The 15083-nt window shown below is 45.6% G+C and overlaps 1 protein-coding gene across 3 annotated transcripts in view; it reads left to right on the forward strand.

Moving 5' to 3' along the window:
• The window catches only part of inpp5d (inositol polyphosphate-5-phosphatase D), a 163206-nt gene that overhangs the window by 79366 nt on the left and 68757 nt on the right, over positions 1-15083 (forward strand). For all 3 annotated transcript variants that reach the window (XM_041182271.1, XM_041182278.1, XM_041182286.1), the window contains exons 13-17: positions 1017-1134; positions 2010-2106; positions 5182-5320; positions 7391-7499; positions 12020-12108. In XM_041182271.1, the coding sequence (XP_041038205.1) occupies positions 1017-1134; positions 2010-2106; positions 5182-5320; positions 7391-7499; positions 12020-12108 (552 nt within the window). The remainder of the gene's footprint in view (positions 1-1016; positions 1135-2009; positions 2107-5181; positions 5321-7390; positions 7500-12019; positions 12109-15083) is intronic.

The raw sequence follows: 15083 nt of genomic DNA on the forward strand, positions 1-15083 counted from the left end.
ATCACCATTGGAAAGGAGGAAATGACAGAAACATCCTGAGGACAATTCCATGCCTCAAAGTCATCAGCATCACTTTAGAACAGCTCAGTTATTCATCCTTTCTTGGAAGTCACAGAATGTTCATGGTGCAGGGTGACAGGGAAATAAAAGGAAATGAGGGCCAGCAAATGGAGGAATCGTTCCAACAAAATAAAACCACAAGCTCCACCACCAGCCCCTCCTCCTCACCACCAGCCCTTCCTCACTACCATCCCCCCTCCTCTACCACCAGCCCCTCCTCTTCACCACCAGCCCTTCCTCACCACCATGCCCCCTCCTCTACCACCAGCCCCTCCTCCTCCTCACCACCAGCCCTTCCTCACCACCATCCCCCCTCCTCCACCACCAGCCCCTCCTCCTCACCACCAGCCCATCCTCCATCACCATCAACCCTCTCCTCCACCACCAGCCCCTCCTCTACCAGCCTCCCTTCTCCACCACCAGCCCCTCCTCCTCACCACCAGCCCATCCTCCATCACCATCACACCCCTCCTCCACCACCAGCCCCTCCTCCTCACCACCAGCCCATCCTCCATCACCATCACCCCTCTCCTCCACCACCAGCCCCTCCTCTACCAGCCTCCCTTCTCCACCACCAGCCCCTCCTCCTCACCACCAGCCCATCCTCCATCACCATCACACCCCTCCTCCACCACCAGCCCCTCCTCCTCACCACCAGCCCATCCTCCATCACCATCACCCCTCTCCTCCACCACTAGCCCCTCCTCTACCAGCTTCCCTTCTCCACCACCAGCCCCTCCTCCTCCCAACCAGCCCTTCCTCACCATCATCCCCCCTCCTCCACCACCAGCCCCTCTTCCTCACCACCAGCCCCTCCTCCACCAGCCCCCTTTCTCCACCAGTCGCTCCTCCTCCACCAGCCCTTCCACTAACACGCACAACAACAATATCATACATCAAGGAAACAGACTACAGTTTCTTATTTCTGATGTTTTGAATGTTCTTTTGCTTCAAAGATTGCAACACAGACCCTGTGGAATATCCGGATAGTTATCCTGGCAAAACCAGAACACGCAAATCGGATCAGTCACATATCCACGAGCAGCGTCAAAACTGGGATTGCCAATGCTCTCGGTACAAATAGTTTCTGGATCATTAATTTGGGGAATTGTATTGTGGGAATATAGTCTGTCATTGGCTGTGTTTTACTGATGGTGTTTTCCAAGCTGAGCGGGTCTATGGGGTTGTCGAATTGCCACGGGTCAGACACTGTCCTTTCACACTCTGGGACTGGGTGGGACAGTGGGTCAGACACTGTCCTTTCACACTCTGGTACTGGGTGGGACAGTGGGTCAGACACTGTCCTTTCACACTTTGGGACTGGGTGGGACAGTGGGTCAGACACTGTCCTTTCACACTCTGGGACTGGGTGGGACCGTGGGTCAGACACTGTCCTTTCACACTCTGGGACTGGGTGGGACAGTGTGTCAGACACTGTCCTTTCACACTCTGGGACTGGGTGGGACAGTGGGTCAGACACTGTCCTTTCACACTCTGGGACAGGGTGGGACAGTGGATCAGACACTGTCATTTCACACTGAAACTGGGTGGAACAGTGGGTCAAACACTGTCCTTTCACACTCTGGGACAGGGTGGGACAGTGGGTCAGATACTGTCATTTCACACTCTGGGACTGAATGCTAGGTTTGGCTACAGAGTGTCTTACTACACAGTCTGGTACTGCTGTGTCCTTTCACCTCCATTACATTAGTTTAAATCTAAACTATGATGAAATGTTAGATGTCCCCCCTTTCTCCTGACCATAAGAATCAGGTTTGAATTAATTGGAGTATTCTGATGACTAGTATTAGGATGTGGACTACTTGGATGGTTTATTGTTGGGTGTGGTGTGTTCAGATGGTTGATAGTAGAAAATGGGGTATTAAATAACTGAAACTTGAATAAGATTTTATTTTGAATCAGTTGAATAACTGTATTTTATTTCTCAGGTAATAAAGGTGCGGTGGGAGTATCCTTCATGTTTAATGGTACATCCTTTGGATTTGTCAACAGTCACCTGACCTCAGGAAGTGAGAAGAAGCTAAGGTAAGAGGGAGGAGGAATTGATGGAGTTTTCCTTCTAGGCACATGGTGGTGTTCCCCACATTCTCGCTTTGTTTAAAATTCATTGGGATAGTGGTGTTTGTTGGACAATTAAACCAACACAATATCGCAATGAACTATTTTACATGGGTCGAAGTATTGGGCATAAATCTGCATATTGATAACCTCATGTAATGCGGGATTTAAGTACATAGAATTCTTTATTCATTCATGGGATGTGGCTGTCGCTGGCAAGGCCAGCATTTGTTGCCTGTCCCTAATTGTCCTTGAGCTGAATGACTTGCTCGGCCATATCAGAGGGCAGTTAAAAGTCAACCACATTGCTGTGGACCTCTAATCACGTGTAGGCCAGACCAGGTAAAGATGGCACAAGTGTTCCAGCACAGTGGTCATTTATTCCACCAGCATCAAACCAATGAATACATTCATGAAAAAGCTTATCCTAAAGAAATGACCTTTCTTTACAATGGACGACTTTTGCTTGACATGTTAAAACGTAAACAAATCATTGACAGCTCACCCCCAATCCAAATAGTCCCACCGTTTGCCTTTTACCAATCAGGGAGTTGTGAATGTGAGGAGCAATGCCAACCATCAGTAATGGTAGTTTTGATTAAAGAATCCAATTCTTCCAGTTGCAAGTGGTGGAAGATAATGAGTTTTACCTTCAAGTCCCTGGCTGCTCTGCTGGAAATCTTGGGGCTGACCTTGTCCCACTCAACCACACCAACGGGACTATTCCACACAATCAATTGACCCTGCCCACAGCAGCAAACTTCTTTCCTGTGGTCGCAGTGGCTCTGCTGCATCAGGCCATGCTCTAGCCCGCTCTTTGTGGCTCTGCTGTTTCTGGCTCCACCATCCCCGTGAACCCCTCAATGAAAATCGCTCCCCTCCCCAAAGGGACACCCTGGGGCCGCACAATTCCTCTGCCCGGTACTTTCCTCTGCCATCACCACATGTAAGTGGGAACCTGGCCAACAGCTGCTATGGCAACCATGATGGGGCCTGGTGCGACTTGGGGAGGCAGTGCCAGAGTTGGGAACCCAGCAAGACCCCTCCGCTACACCAGTGGCAAACATTCTCATTGATTGAGAAGGGTGAAGTGGTGCCTAACCAACTTCCTTGACACTTTAATGAAGTGTCATGTCAAGTGGACTGTGGAAAGCTCTCTGATGCCCCAACGATCAGTAATGCAACTACTACTATATTTGCGACAGTGATCTGAGGGCAGAAGTATAAATGAGGGCAGACTGCCAGGGATTTGCAGTGGATGGCCTGGTCCAATTTAAAGGCATCATTTGAATTCCTCAGGACTGCTGCCTGCCCAAATCAAGTGTCCAGAGACAATTCACCGGTTCCTAACTTGTGAAGATCGGGTGTCCTGGGGTCAAACAGTTGAGTAAATCACTGGAGGCGGGGTGGTTAGAGGGCTTCGTGGCACAGAGATGGAGGAGCACAGGAGGGAGAAAGTTGAGATTTTTATGATGGGCCTGGAGGTGCCCGTCTGTTCCTCTCAGGCCCAGAAAAATGTTTGAAACATAGCCTTGGGGTCTCTGCTGGGTGCCCAGTGCTTCCTACTGGTTGGCGTGTCCAATGGCCCATTGAAATGGCTCAAGAAAACAGCAGGGTTGAAATAGTCAGTGAGGTATTACCTGAGTGGTAAATGTTATTCTGAAGAAGTCGTACTGGACTTGAAACATTAACCTTGTTTCTCTCTCCACAGATGCTGCTAAACCTGCTGAGTTTTTCTAATGCTTTTTTTTTTAGGTTTCCAGCATCTGCAGTATTTTGCTTTGATCTTGGTAAATGTGTCACTTGGGTTTAAGTTGTATTTCCTCCAGGAAGAAGTCCCTTCTCTGCATTCAGAAAATCAAATTAAGTTGGTCCCATTTGTCGATGATAGCAAATTATGAGGGATGATTGATCTGAGGATATGCTTGGCAAAGAAAGGTTTGGATTTATGCAGCACTATTGGAGATTTTGGAAAGTCTCTTTGGCTCAATAAATAGTTCTGATTTAGTTTCATTCTCAAACCCTTGGCAACTGATTTTCCATTTTAGCCGTGGCTCCATGATAATGCTCTCGCCTCTGAATCCGAAGGTCGTACAAAATCTAGGCAGTGTAGTACTGAGGGAGTACTGCAGTGCTGGAGAAGCTTTGTTTTAAGTGAGATTTTAAGCCAAGGTACCATCTGCTCTCAGGTGGATGTAAAAGATCCCATGGCACTATTCAAAGAAGAGCAGGGGAGTTCTTCTGGTGTCCTAGCCAACATTTATCCTTCAACCAGCATGACTGAAGAAACAGATGATCTCATTGCTGTTTGTGGGAGCTTGCTGTGCACAAATTCAGTTCACTTTTCCTACATTACAATAGTGACTACACTTCAAAGGTACTTCATTTACTATTGGGCACTATAGGGTGTCCTCAGGTCATGAAAGGTGTTGTATAAATGCTACTCTTTCATTCATGGAAGCTTGCCTAGCTATATCACCGTACAATTGGTGCTTGCCCAAGATATCCCAATACATCTGGCTTCTGGGCCAGGGTTCCTGTTTCTCGGGTTCATTCATAAAATTGGCCATACTACATTTTGAACTGTTTGATGATAAATAGACCATCTGGAACCACATGGAGCAGGAAGATCCCAGTTTTTGCCTCTTGACCATGCTGAGTTGAGTGACCTCATTTCGTCAGGCCAACTGGTTTCCAATGGAACTAAAGGTAAGGGAGATGAGAGGAAATATTTTTATGATCTGGAATGCACTGCCTGAGGGGGTGATGGAAGCAGACTCTACAATAACTCTTTAAAGCAAATTGTATAAATACTTGAAAAATTTTGCAGGGCTACGGGGATAGAGCAGGGGAGTAGGATTAATTGGCTAGCTCTTTCGAAGAGCCAGCACAGGCATGATAGGCCAAATGTCCTCCTTCTGTGCTGTATGATTCTATGAACCCCAGTGCAAAGGTGTCAGAAAAGGAAAACACCATTTTAATGAAGGAAAGTTCACAAAATCTCAGCCTTTTCTTATCTGTTCTCTTTTTTTCCTTTGACAGACGAAACCAGAATTACATCAATATCTTGCGCTTTCTGAACCTTGGAGATAAGAAGTTAGGTCCATTTGATATCACTAATCGATTCACACATCTCTTCTGGCTTGGAGATTTGAACTACAGAGTGGAGCTTCCGACACAGGTCAGGATGGCAGACTGTGTTATCCCTCATTGCCATTACAGTGACAGTCGCACTGATCCCATTTTGCATATCCTCTCTACATCACTCTTCCCCCCCCCCATTCTACTGAATGTGTTGGCCGACGCTGTCAGCAGTCTTTACATGTGAGCCTGAAAGGTGGGCGCCAGCTAATCAGCCATGAAAGGTAATGAAGCTGATGTCACCCCAACTGGTGACTGAGGAGTGAGTGAAGTCACTTGGACCAACACAATGCCTTAAGGAGTGTGGAGACCTGGGTCCAGCCGTTTTTGAACCAAGGTTCTCCGGAACCCAAGAGTTCCCCGAACATCCCAAAAGGGTTCTGTGCAATTTTCACGTCATTTGAGAATTGAACAAATTTTTCAAGATATATTAATCTTACATTTAATGAAAAATAATCATTAATTTGTTCAATATGTCTTTGTTCTGATTTTTGTTTTTATGTGTGTGTATATATATATGTATATATATATGTGTATATATATATATATATATATATATACATAGTAATGCATTCCCTATACAGCTGCCCTTCCTCCCACTGCTAAACTGGACAGAAGTGAGGCATTTTACAAAAGGATGAGCATATACACAGGAATGTTAGGAATTCCCTACTCCAGAGAGCTGTGGATGCTCAGTTGAAGAGCATATTTAAGACTGTGATCAACAGATTTTTGGGCACTAAGGAATTCAAAGGATATGGGGACAGGGTGGGAAAGTGGAGTTGAGGTAGAAATTCATTCAGAATTTTATTGAATGGTAGAGCAGGCTTCATGGACCATGTGGCCTATTTCTGCTCCTATTTCTTATGTTCTTATGAATACGCCAACACGAGATGTGCCCACACATACGTGGCCACAGACAGCCTTTTATTTCTGAAAGGGGAGATATATGGTCCTTGGAGAACAACGCTCTCTAATTGTAAAGGTCGGCTTCAGACTGTCATCTGCAGTCAGAGGACTGCAAACAGAGCTTCAGTAATGCAAGGTGCAGTGATACTGCCACAGGGGTCCAACCCCTTGGGTGAATTTCTCTGGTGGGATTATACAGTGGAAAACATATTTGCAATGAATGAAAGTGAAGCCAGAAAGTTATATTTCTTTCTGATAGTGCAGACATTTTGACTGGGATCCCTAAAGAGTGCAGAGTGAGACTGGATGATGAAGCATTGGATATGGGGCCTTGTTATCCGCCTGGTTGTTCCATGGTACATTCTCTAAAGAAAACCACATGGGAGAAAGCTAAGAAAATCCCAGCTGGATTTATAATTGCCTCAGCACTATAGGGAGGCAGTGGCATAGTGGTATTGGACTGGTCATCCAGAGACCCAAGGTAATGCTCTAGGGACCCAAGTTCAAATTTGAATTCAATAAAAAATCTGGAATTAAAGTCATCATCAAGTCTAATAATGACCATGAAAGCATTAACAAAAAATCCTTCTGGTTTACCTTTTAGAGAAGGAAATCTACTGGCCTACAATGTAGTTAAAGGGCATTTAAGAGTCAAGGGCATAGGTATGGGTAATAAAAGCTGGCCTAGCCAGCAACACCCACATCCCATGAGTGAATAAATAAAGAATAAACACCACTCAAGTTTCCTTCTCCTGACCAAATGGCTGTGTGCTACATGTGTGTGTGTGATAAGTGAAGACATCACTGTGATGATACACCTACTGTAAAACAGTCTGCTGTCAATCTGCTTAGACTAACACATGAATGGCCACTTGTGGTACTGAATGGTTGTGGAATGATGCCCCAGTAGGGACTTGTGTCTTTAGGAAAAAATTGACAATATTGTCCTTCAAAATAATCAGAATATAACATTTTATATGAGACCCTTTCAGGCAGAGAAATAAACAGCTCAATGCCCATTTTGAGTTCATTGTAATCATACAACTGGACCAATAACCCAAAACATTTAATTGATACATGTGGATTTTATGAGACTTTCCTTTTTCCCTTTTTCTAAAATTTATTAAAATTATCCCTCACTGAGGTAGGGATTTATAATGCAGGATGTCATTGTAATCTAAACTCTCTTGATTTTGAGCAGGAGGCAGAGAATATTGTGGAGAAAATCAAGCAGCAACAGTATCAGGAACTACTGGCCAAGGACCAGCTGATAATGGAGAAGAATGACAATAAGATTTTCCTTCAATTCCGTAAGAACATGTAGCAATAACGCAAGGGATATGAGGCTGAGTGAAGGGCCAGACCCTGGGTCTGGGCCTGGGTCTCCATGGGCCTGGGCCTCAGTCTGAGCCTGATTAAAATACACAAATTTATTAATGTGGGGCAGAAAAAAGATAAATGTATTTTTTTTAAAAAAAGGGATTCTGGAACCTAGAAATTTGAGCGCAACCACATACAGGCAGGGAGCTAACATTCCCCACAGCAGACTAGATAGGCCAGATGTTCAGGTGGTATCGAGCCTTGGCCACAATATCACCAACCCTGCAAGCTGCGGGCACCTTTTGGGTGCCTCAGGCAGCTAGCCAGGGAAGAGGACTGGATGCTTGGGCTGGTGCAATACCCGCAATGGCCCTCAGGCAAGCCCTTAAAGAGGATTGAAGAGTTGGGTGGGCCAGATGCTTCCAGGACAGAAGGTGACAGTGGCCAGGGAGCATGTTGGTAGCAGCGATCATGATTGGAAAAACTGGGTCACAGTTGGCAGTGACTGGGGAGAGTAGAGGCCTGGATTGGGGATAGAACAGTGGGGGTTGATCCCATAATCTAGTGGGTGGAGCCAAGGTTGTGATGGAGGGGGGAGCGGTTCTTGACAGTAGTCTGCAGTTTAATGTGGAGCCACGTAGGAGCACGCCTCCTCCTCCAGGTCTATATTCTACAAGGTAACTTGTAAAAACTCATCTTGTTGGAGGCAGCCCTTAGTGGCCCCATTGAGCACTGACTACATGTTGGGTTACAAGTAGACCAGTGGCAGCTGCTTTCTGGGCAACATGGTATTGCAGTGGGGGCCTGAGGCAGGCATTAGGCCCCTTATTTGAATATTCAAAGGACTTAATGCTTGATTTAGGCATGGACCTTGGATTTAGTGTAACAAAGAGGTACAAATTACTCATTAGACCAGAGTTAGAATATCGTGTACAGTTAGATGCTGTTTTTTCAGAAGAATTTTAAGGCCAAGAGAGGGTACAGAAGAAATTCCCGAAGATGATCTGAGGGTTGGGAGATTGTAGTATTGAGGAAAGACTGGCCAATCTGCAGCTCCTTTCATGAAGATGAAGAAGATTAGTAGGAAATCTGAGAGTGGTGTTCAGATCTATGAGAGATTTTGATGAGATTAAATAGAGAATTATAATATAGACTATTACTCAGTCACTAGCGAAAGGGCATGAATTTAAGAGAATCATTAAAGAAACAATGGAAGACATTGGGAGGATTTCTTATGTGTTCGATGGTGAAAACATCAAATGCCCCATTAGGAACAATGTTTGAAGCAGGATCTGTAGTAATCTTTTAAAAGGAAATCAATGAATATTCAAAAAATAAAAAATAAAAGATGATATGGGGAAAAAAAAGCAGGAGAATTGAATTAGACCCCAGTGCAGGTGTGAAGGGCCGAATAGCCAATTTCTCTGGTGTAAAGTTTGGTGATCCAGACAATCATTAATATTCCAGGAATGAATCTACTCCTACATCAGGGATAGGTTTATTACAGATATATTTATCTGAAGCAATGGACAAGATGGAGGAAGCACAGTTGTCACTGGTGGATCCACTGGAAATGGAAATATAGGCGTGGATTGTCATTTCCAATGCAGGTGCGCCAAGCTGGGAAATTTCATCTCACCCACCTCAGGAAAAAAATTCCCCAAATGGCGGGATCTTCATTCTGGGGGTCAGGTTTGGGATGGAGTCGGACCTGTCACCCCCAGACACAGATCAGAGGCAGTCACAGGGGCTGCCAAGTGCCAAGGTGGGCAGATTAAAAGGCCCGCCATGGTTCTCTGGGACTTTGTCCCAGTTGTTTTCTTAAACTTCAGGCCTTCTAGTCCTCACACCCCTCACCCCTCACACATCTCCATGCCCATTCATGCCAACCCACCCACCCCCATAGCCCTTTTGCCAACTTAATGCCAATTCATGATGCCTAACCCATAACCCTTCACTCTTACACCCTCCATACCAATTCACTCAGCATTCACCATGGACAGGCCTCAGGAGCCATGCTGAGATAAAATAAAATAAATTTCTAAACATCTATTACAGACTTCTCCATGTATATAATAAAAAACGCATTCATGAAAGTCCAATCAATACATTTTAATCCCCTCAAGTATTTAATTCCCTATAAAAACAAACATTTGTATTCATAACCCCACATCAAAGATAGCCAATCCTTTAATAACTTATTTGAGCTGTCAATCAAACTGTGAACTTATAGTCCTCCACTGTGATAATGATAAGTTGTGGAAAGCAGTGTTATAATGATAGCACTTAGAGCTATGTCAATAAACAGCAATTGAAACTGCCAGAACAGTTTATTTTCATCTCTCACAAACACAGGCGGGCAGATTTTTAAAAATTTTTAAAGGGCTGGTCATTTAAATAACTTGATAGCTTGACAGTTCTACATATCTTAACTGTCCTTCATGAACATTTACAACTTCTCTAAGGATTCATAACTTCCACACTATGAGATAAGGCCCTTGCTCCAGTGAAAATGGGGTTTGTTTGAACTCAACACTGAGTGCAAATGGCCCTGCTGAGTTTGGGTTTCCAAAATGTCAGAGTCACATTCCAGGCCCCCTTCCCAACCCTGGTGAAAATGGGTTCTGCTTGATATGGGAGGGGACTTCCGGATCCTCTATTTTGGATATGCTACAACACTGTGAAAATCCAGGCCATATTCTTGGTTTGGAAATGGTCTGGGACATGAATAAAATTAAATGCTTTAAATATGAACTTGATATCATAGTGGCTACTTGTTGTGGTGCAAAGCCATATAGCCCGGAAGGTTCTACATTTTGATTACTGGTCTGTGAAGATCACGGAGGAGCAGCATTAGAGATCAGCATCAGTCTCCCTGAGTTAGACAGTGGAAAATCATCTGAAGGAGCATTAAACTTACTAATGCCATTAACATCATAAAACATCCTGAGCTGCTTCGCATGAACATAAGCAAACATAAAGTGACACTGAGCCAAAGGAGATGTTAGGGCAAAAGCCTTAGCTAAAAAAGATCCAGGTTTTAATGAATGTCTTAAAGGAGGGGAGAGAGATGGAGATGCAGAGAGGTAGCAGACAGAAGGTGGGTTCCTGGACCCGAACACTGTTGAAGAAAGTATATAGGCAGGATGTTTCCTGCCCAGCCACCCAAAGAGTCATTGGGTAATGTGTCCGCTCCAATCACAGCAGCCACCCCCAGCCATTTAACACTCCAAGAAGTTGGAGATGGGATTTTCATTCCTCATGTGGGCGGAAGTCCTGCCTCAGAGAACTGTGCCCAATCTGATTGGCTGGCAGCTCTGTAGTCTCAGCAGTGCCAGTGACAGCTGTGGCCAGGCCTGGCACTCACCAGCTGTCACAGGTTCTGCCTCCTAGAGTCCAGAAATGGGTAATTGAGGGGACTCTTGCTGTGAAGAGGGTGGTGAGGCCCAGGGTGGTTGGGAGAGAGGGGTGGCAGGTGGTCTTGATGGAGGGCCAGGGGAGGAGGGAGCACTGTAAATATCAGGCCTTGGGGCAGTCACATGATGTGGAAAAGGGGCCCTTGAGGGATGCGGCCCCCCCTCCTTCCCACCTGAGGGCTGAATAGGGTGACCTGCCAGGCACCCCCCTGCCTCTGAGCTCCTCCTGCCAGCCTCAAAGTTGAGGCAGGGTGGGAAACGGCCTTTAAATGACTGATAACTGGCCACTGAAAGGCATCGATTAGGGCTAGGCCTGCATATGCCACATGTAAAATTGTGGGCAGTTCGGGGTGGGCAGGAGGGTGGCAGGAAGGACATCCGGTGGCCACCCTGGCTGTGGGATGGAAATTCTTCCTGACGTTAATATTGGTAGGACAGCATTGGTTTCGGCACTGAGCTCTGAAGAAGAGTCATACGGACTCGAAATGTTAACTCTGTCTCTCTCTCTACAGATGCTGCCAGACCTGCTGAGTTTGTCTAGCACCTTTTGTTTTTATTTGGTTTTGACTCTATCAGCTTTTGTGGCTGAAATCACTGCTAAGACTGAGTGTTGAGCCTCATCTCTTATTTTCTTCTAGTGAGGAATGGGAGCTGTTGTGTGTTGAGGTGGAATGAGTAGAGGAGACGACACAGTTTTGAATCTAGCAAAATATCTGACAGAACTCTGTCATGGGTCCAGGGTCAACACTTCACACCTCAGGGAGTGTTGGAGCTCTGTTGTGCGTCCAGTGTGATTGCTATACACTTCCGGGTGTGTTAGAGCTCTGCCGTGTGTGCATTATTGTCACCCTACACCTGAAGGCCTGCCTGAGCTCTGCTCGCTGTGCCAAGGGGTGCAAGAACACCGAATCTCTGATCTTACTGACTCACTGAGCTCATGAGCTGGCAGTGTCCAGAGGCGAAGCATTTCCTTTAAGGGTACAGGGAAATGAGAGGGCTAGGCACACTGGACCATTCTCTATTATGTTAGGGTGCTGGAGGAGGGAGGTAAAAGCAGAAATTGTTTTTTATCATAGCATTTTTTCATGTTGCAGAGGAAGAAGAGATCACCTTCCCTCCATCCTATCGCTATGATCGTGATAGCAGAGACATGTACAACTACATCAAACAGAAAGCCACTGGAGTGAGTATCAACCATCATTGCTCCTTTGTCAATTTATTATTTTCATGTAAATTCCCAGGTGCATTATATCTTATCAGAATTCAGTTATGGTGTCCACCATTCTTTAATTCTATACAGTCTACTATAGTTCTATATACAGCATGATTTAGATACAGAGTAAAGCTCCTTCTCCATTGTCCCAGCAACATGGTTCAGATCTATTTGCAGAATGGTACCTGCATTGGACCAATATGAAGATTTCCATTTCCCACACCTACCCACTGTTAGTTCCTCATCTCCCAAACCCATGACCTCCATTATCTAGAAGACAAGGAGCCTGAGAAAATCCTATGCATTTTTCCCTCAGTCCTTCACCCTGGGCAGCAACAGATCACTCAGGACCCCAATTTTAGCTGGAAAAAAGACTATCTTCAGCTCTTTGTATAAGATCACCCATTATCTGTTCTCTATATTCTTCTGTCCAACCTGTCTCTCAGCCTCCTGGGTCCTCAACTGAATGATGCCAAAGTGTTGCTCAGGTCTATCCTTCTCTGAGTCACTTACTCACAGCTGTACAACACCATGAACAAGATTTTCCCTGCAGGTTTCTGAATCCTACCATATATGTCCTATATCCTACCGTACATATGAATTAGAAGCAGGAGTAGGCCGCTCGGCCCCTCGAGCTTGCTCCGCCATTCAATAAGATCATAGCTGATCTGATTATACTCCATTTGCCGGATCTTTGCCCACTCGCTTAACCTATATCCCTTTGTAGCGTCCTTATGTCCTCTTCACAACTTACTTTCCTACCTATCTTTGTGTCATCAGCAAAGTTAGCAATCATACCTTTGGTCCCTTCATCCAATCATTTATATGAGTTGTAAAATGTTGAGGCCCCATCACTGATCCTTGTAGCACATCACTTATTCCATATTGCCAACCAATAAATGACCCATGTATGCTTACACCCAGTTTCCTGTTTGCTAACCAATCTTCTATCCATGCCAATATGTTACCCCCCACACCATGAGCTTTGATTTTCCTCAATAACCATTGATGTGGCACCTTATCAAATGCATTCTGGAAATCTAAGACTAGTCTTACATATATTGTTGGTACTTACATGGGCCAGCACCACTGGATCCTTCCTTTGTAAGTTCCTCTCCAGCCCTGAGCAGATACCTTGAACCCTGGCACCAGGGAAGCAACACAGCCAACTGGACCCTCACTGTCAACTGCAGAGAACAGTATCTATCCCCTTAACTATACTGTTTCCTATTACTACCGCATTCTTCTTCACTCCCCCCGATCAGTCATGATCAGTCCATTCATCCACCTTGCAATCCTTCTCCTCTTCCACGCAAGTAGCAAGCGATTTGTGCCTGTTAGACAAAGTCAAGGCTAATGCTGGTGCGCCTTAACTGCCTGACTCACAATCACATCCTCCTGTCCCTGACCATTGAACAACTCTAAAGTTCTGTCTAACCTGAGGGGAGTGACTTCCTCCTGGAACAATGTGTCCAGGTAACCCTTGCCCTCCTTGATCCCCACAATGTCCACAACTCAGACTCCAGCTCAGCAACTTGGAGCCAAAGTTACCTAAGCTGCAGACACTTTCTGCAGATATGGTTGTCCGGGATTGCAGTGCATTCCACAGATTCCCACATGCAGCATTCATGGCACACCACCAGCCCTGCCATTTCTGTCTAACCTTATTTATTTAATTAGCAAATGGTTTAATAATTTCCACAGATAAAGTAATAGAAAGTTGCATTCACCTATCTTGGAGACAAGGAAGGAAACTCACGAGCCACTGGAGGCTGAACTAAATTCCCAACTTCTCACTCAATCTACATCTCAGTCAGGCATAGTCTCATGTACTGCACACCCCTTTCTGCCTGTAGGTTAGAAGTCCACACTGTGTGGGAAACAGTCACTCATTGTGATCTTCTCCAGAGCAGCCAGTTAGTGGTCAGAGGCAGGCTCACCATCCAATTAGGGATGGTGGGTGGGCTCCTGAAGCTGTTGGTGGCCCTCCAGCTTGAAAGGAGCAACAGTATGCAACAGTTGGTAAATGAAAGCGAGGGCACTTCAAAATGGAGGCACGCTCCCTCCAACTTCTTTAAATTTAAAATTAAACCTAGCCTTTTCAGCTAGGCCATCACTGTGAAAGTTGGGAGGGAACCCCCCTACAAGGCGGCCTGTGATTGCTCCTGCACCCAGGAGGCATTGAGGCCCTCTAAGCCCTGGGTCTGGGCCGGGCAGCCACCTCCAGGCAGTCAAATGGGCCCCTGCCATTTCTGGGAACCTGGAACCTGACTGTAAAATTGCTGTCAGCCTCCTTCAATTGGCCTTAAGTGGCCACTAATTAATTTAGTCAGCTACCCGCCACGTGCAGATGGTTAGCCCTGCTGCACCTCCCTTATCCCACCTCCAGGAAAATAGCCCTGGTTTAGGAGAGAGCAGAGGAACCAACACGTTGGCCAGCACAGCTATTTTTAGCTCCCACCCTCCCCCTAACCTGGTTCCGATGAGGGCTAAAAATCCATCCCTATATATATTTATTAGTTCCATTAGTTCAAGATTTTCCTATGTCTGAGAGTTCTGTCTTCCTCTGCTGACCGAATGAATGGTCATCAACATCTTTCTTTCTATGCTGTCCCAGAACCCTGAAATGTCAGTTGTTGTCCCATAGGTGAGCATATCCTGGGGAGTATGATCAAGAAACCTTTGGTCATGGTTTGGAGCCAATTGCTTCTCAACACAAAGGCCTTGTACACCAGGGGTTTACATTCTCTGACACTTGGTGCAGATGAGCTGACCCTGAATGCAAGGTTGTCCAATATATGAAGGAAAGCTTTAACCAGGCCTGACAGCAGGTCCTGCCCTCAACAACAAAAACTTACATCTATACCTCATAAAACACTCCAAGCACTTCACAGGAGATTTATCAAATGAAATTTGACACCAAGCCACATATTAGGACAGGTAAC

The sequence above is a fragment of the Carcharodon carcharias genome, chromosome 2, assembly GCF_017639515.1.
Source record: "Carcharodon carcharias isolate sCarCar2 chromosome 2, sCarCar2.pri, whole genome shotgun sequence".
Lineage (NCBI taxonomy): Eukaryota > Metazoa > Chordata > Chondrichthyes > Lamniformes > Lamnidae > Carcharodon > Carcharodon carcharias.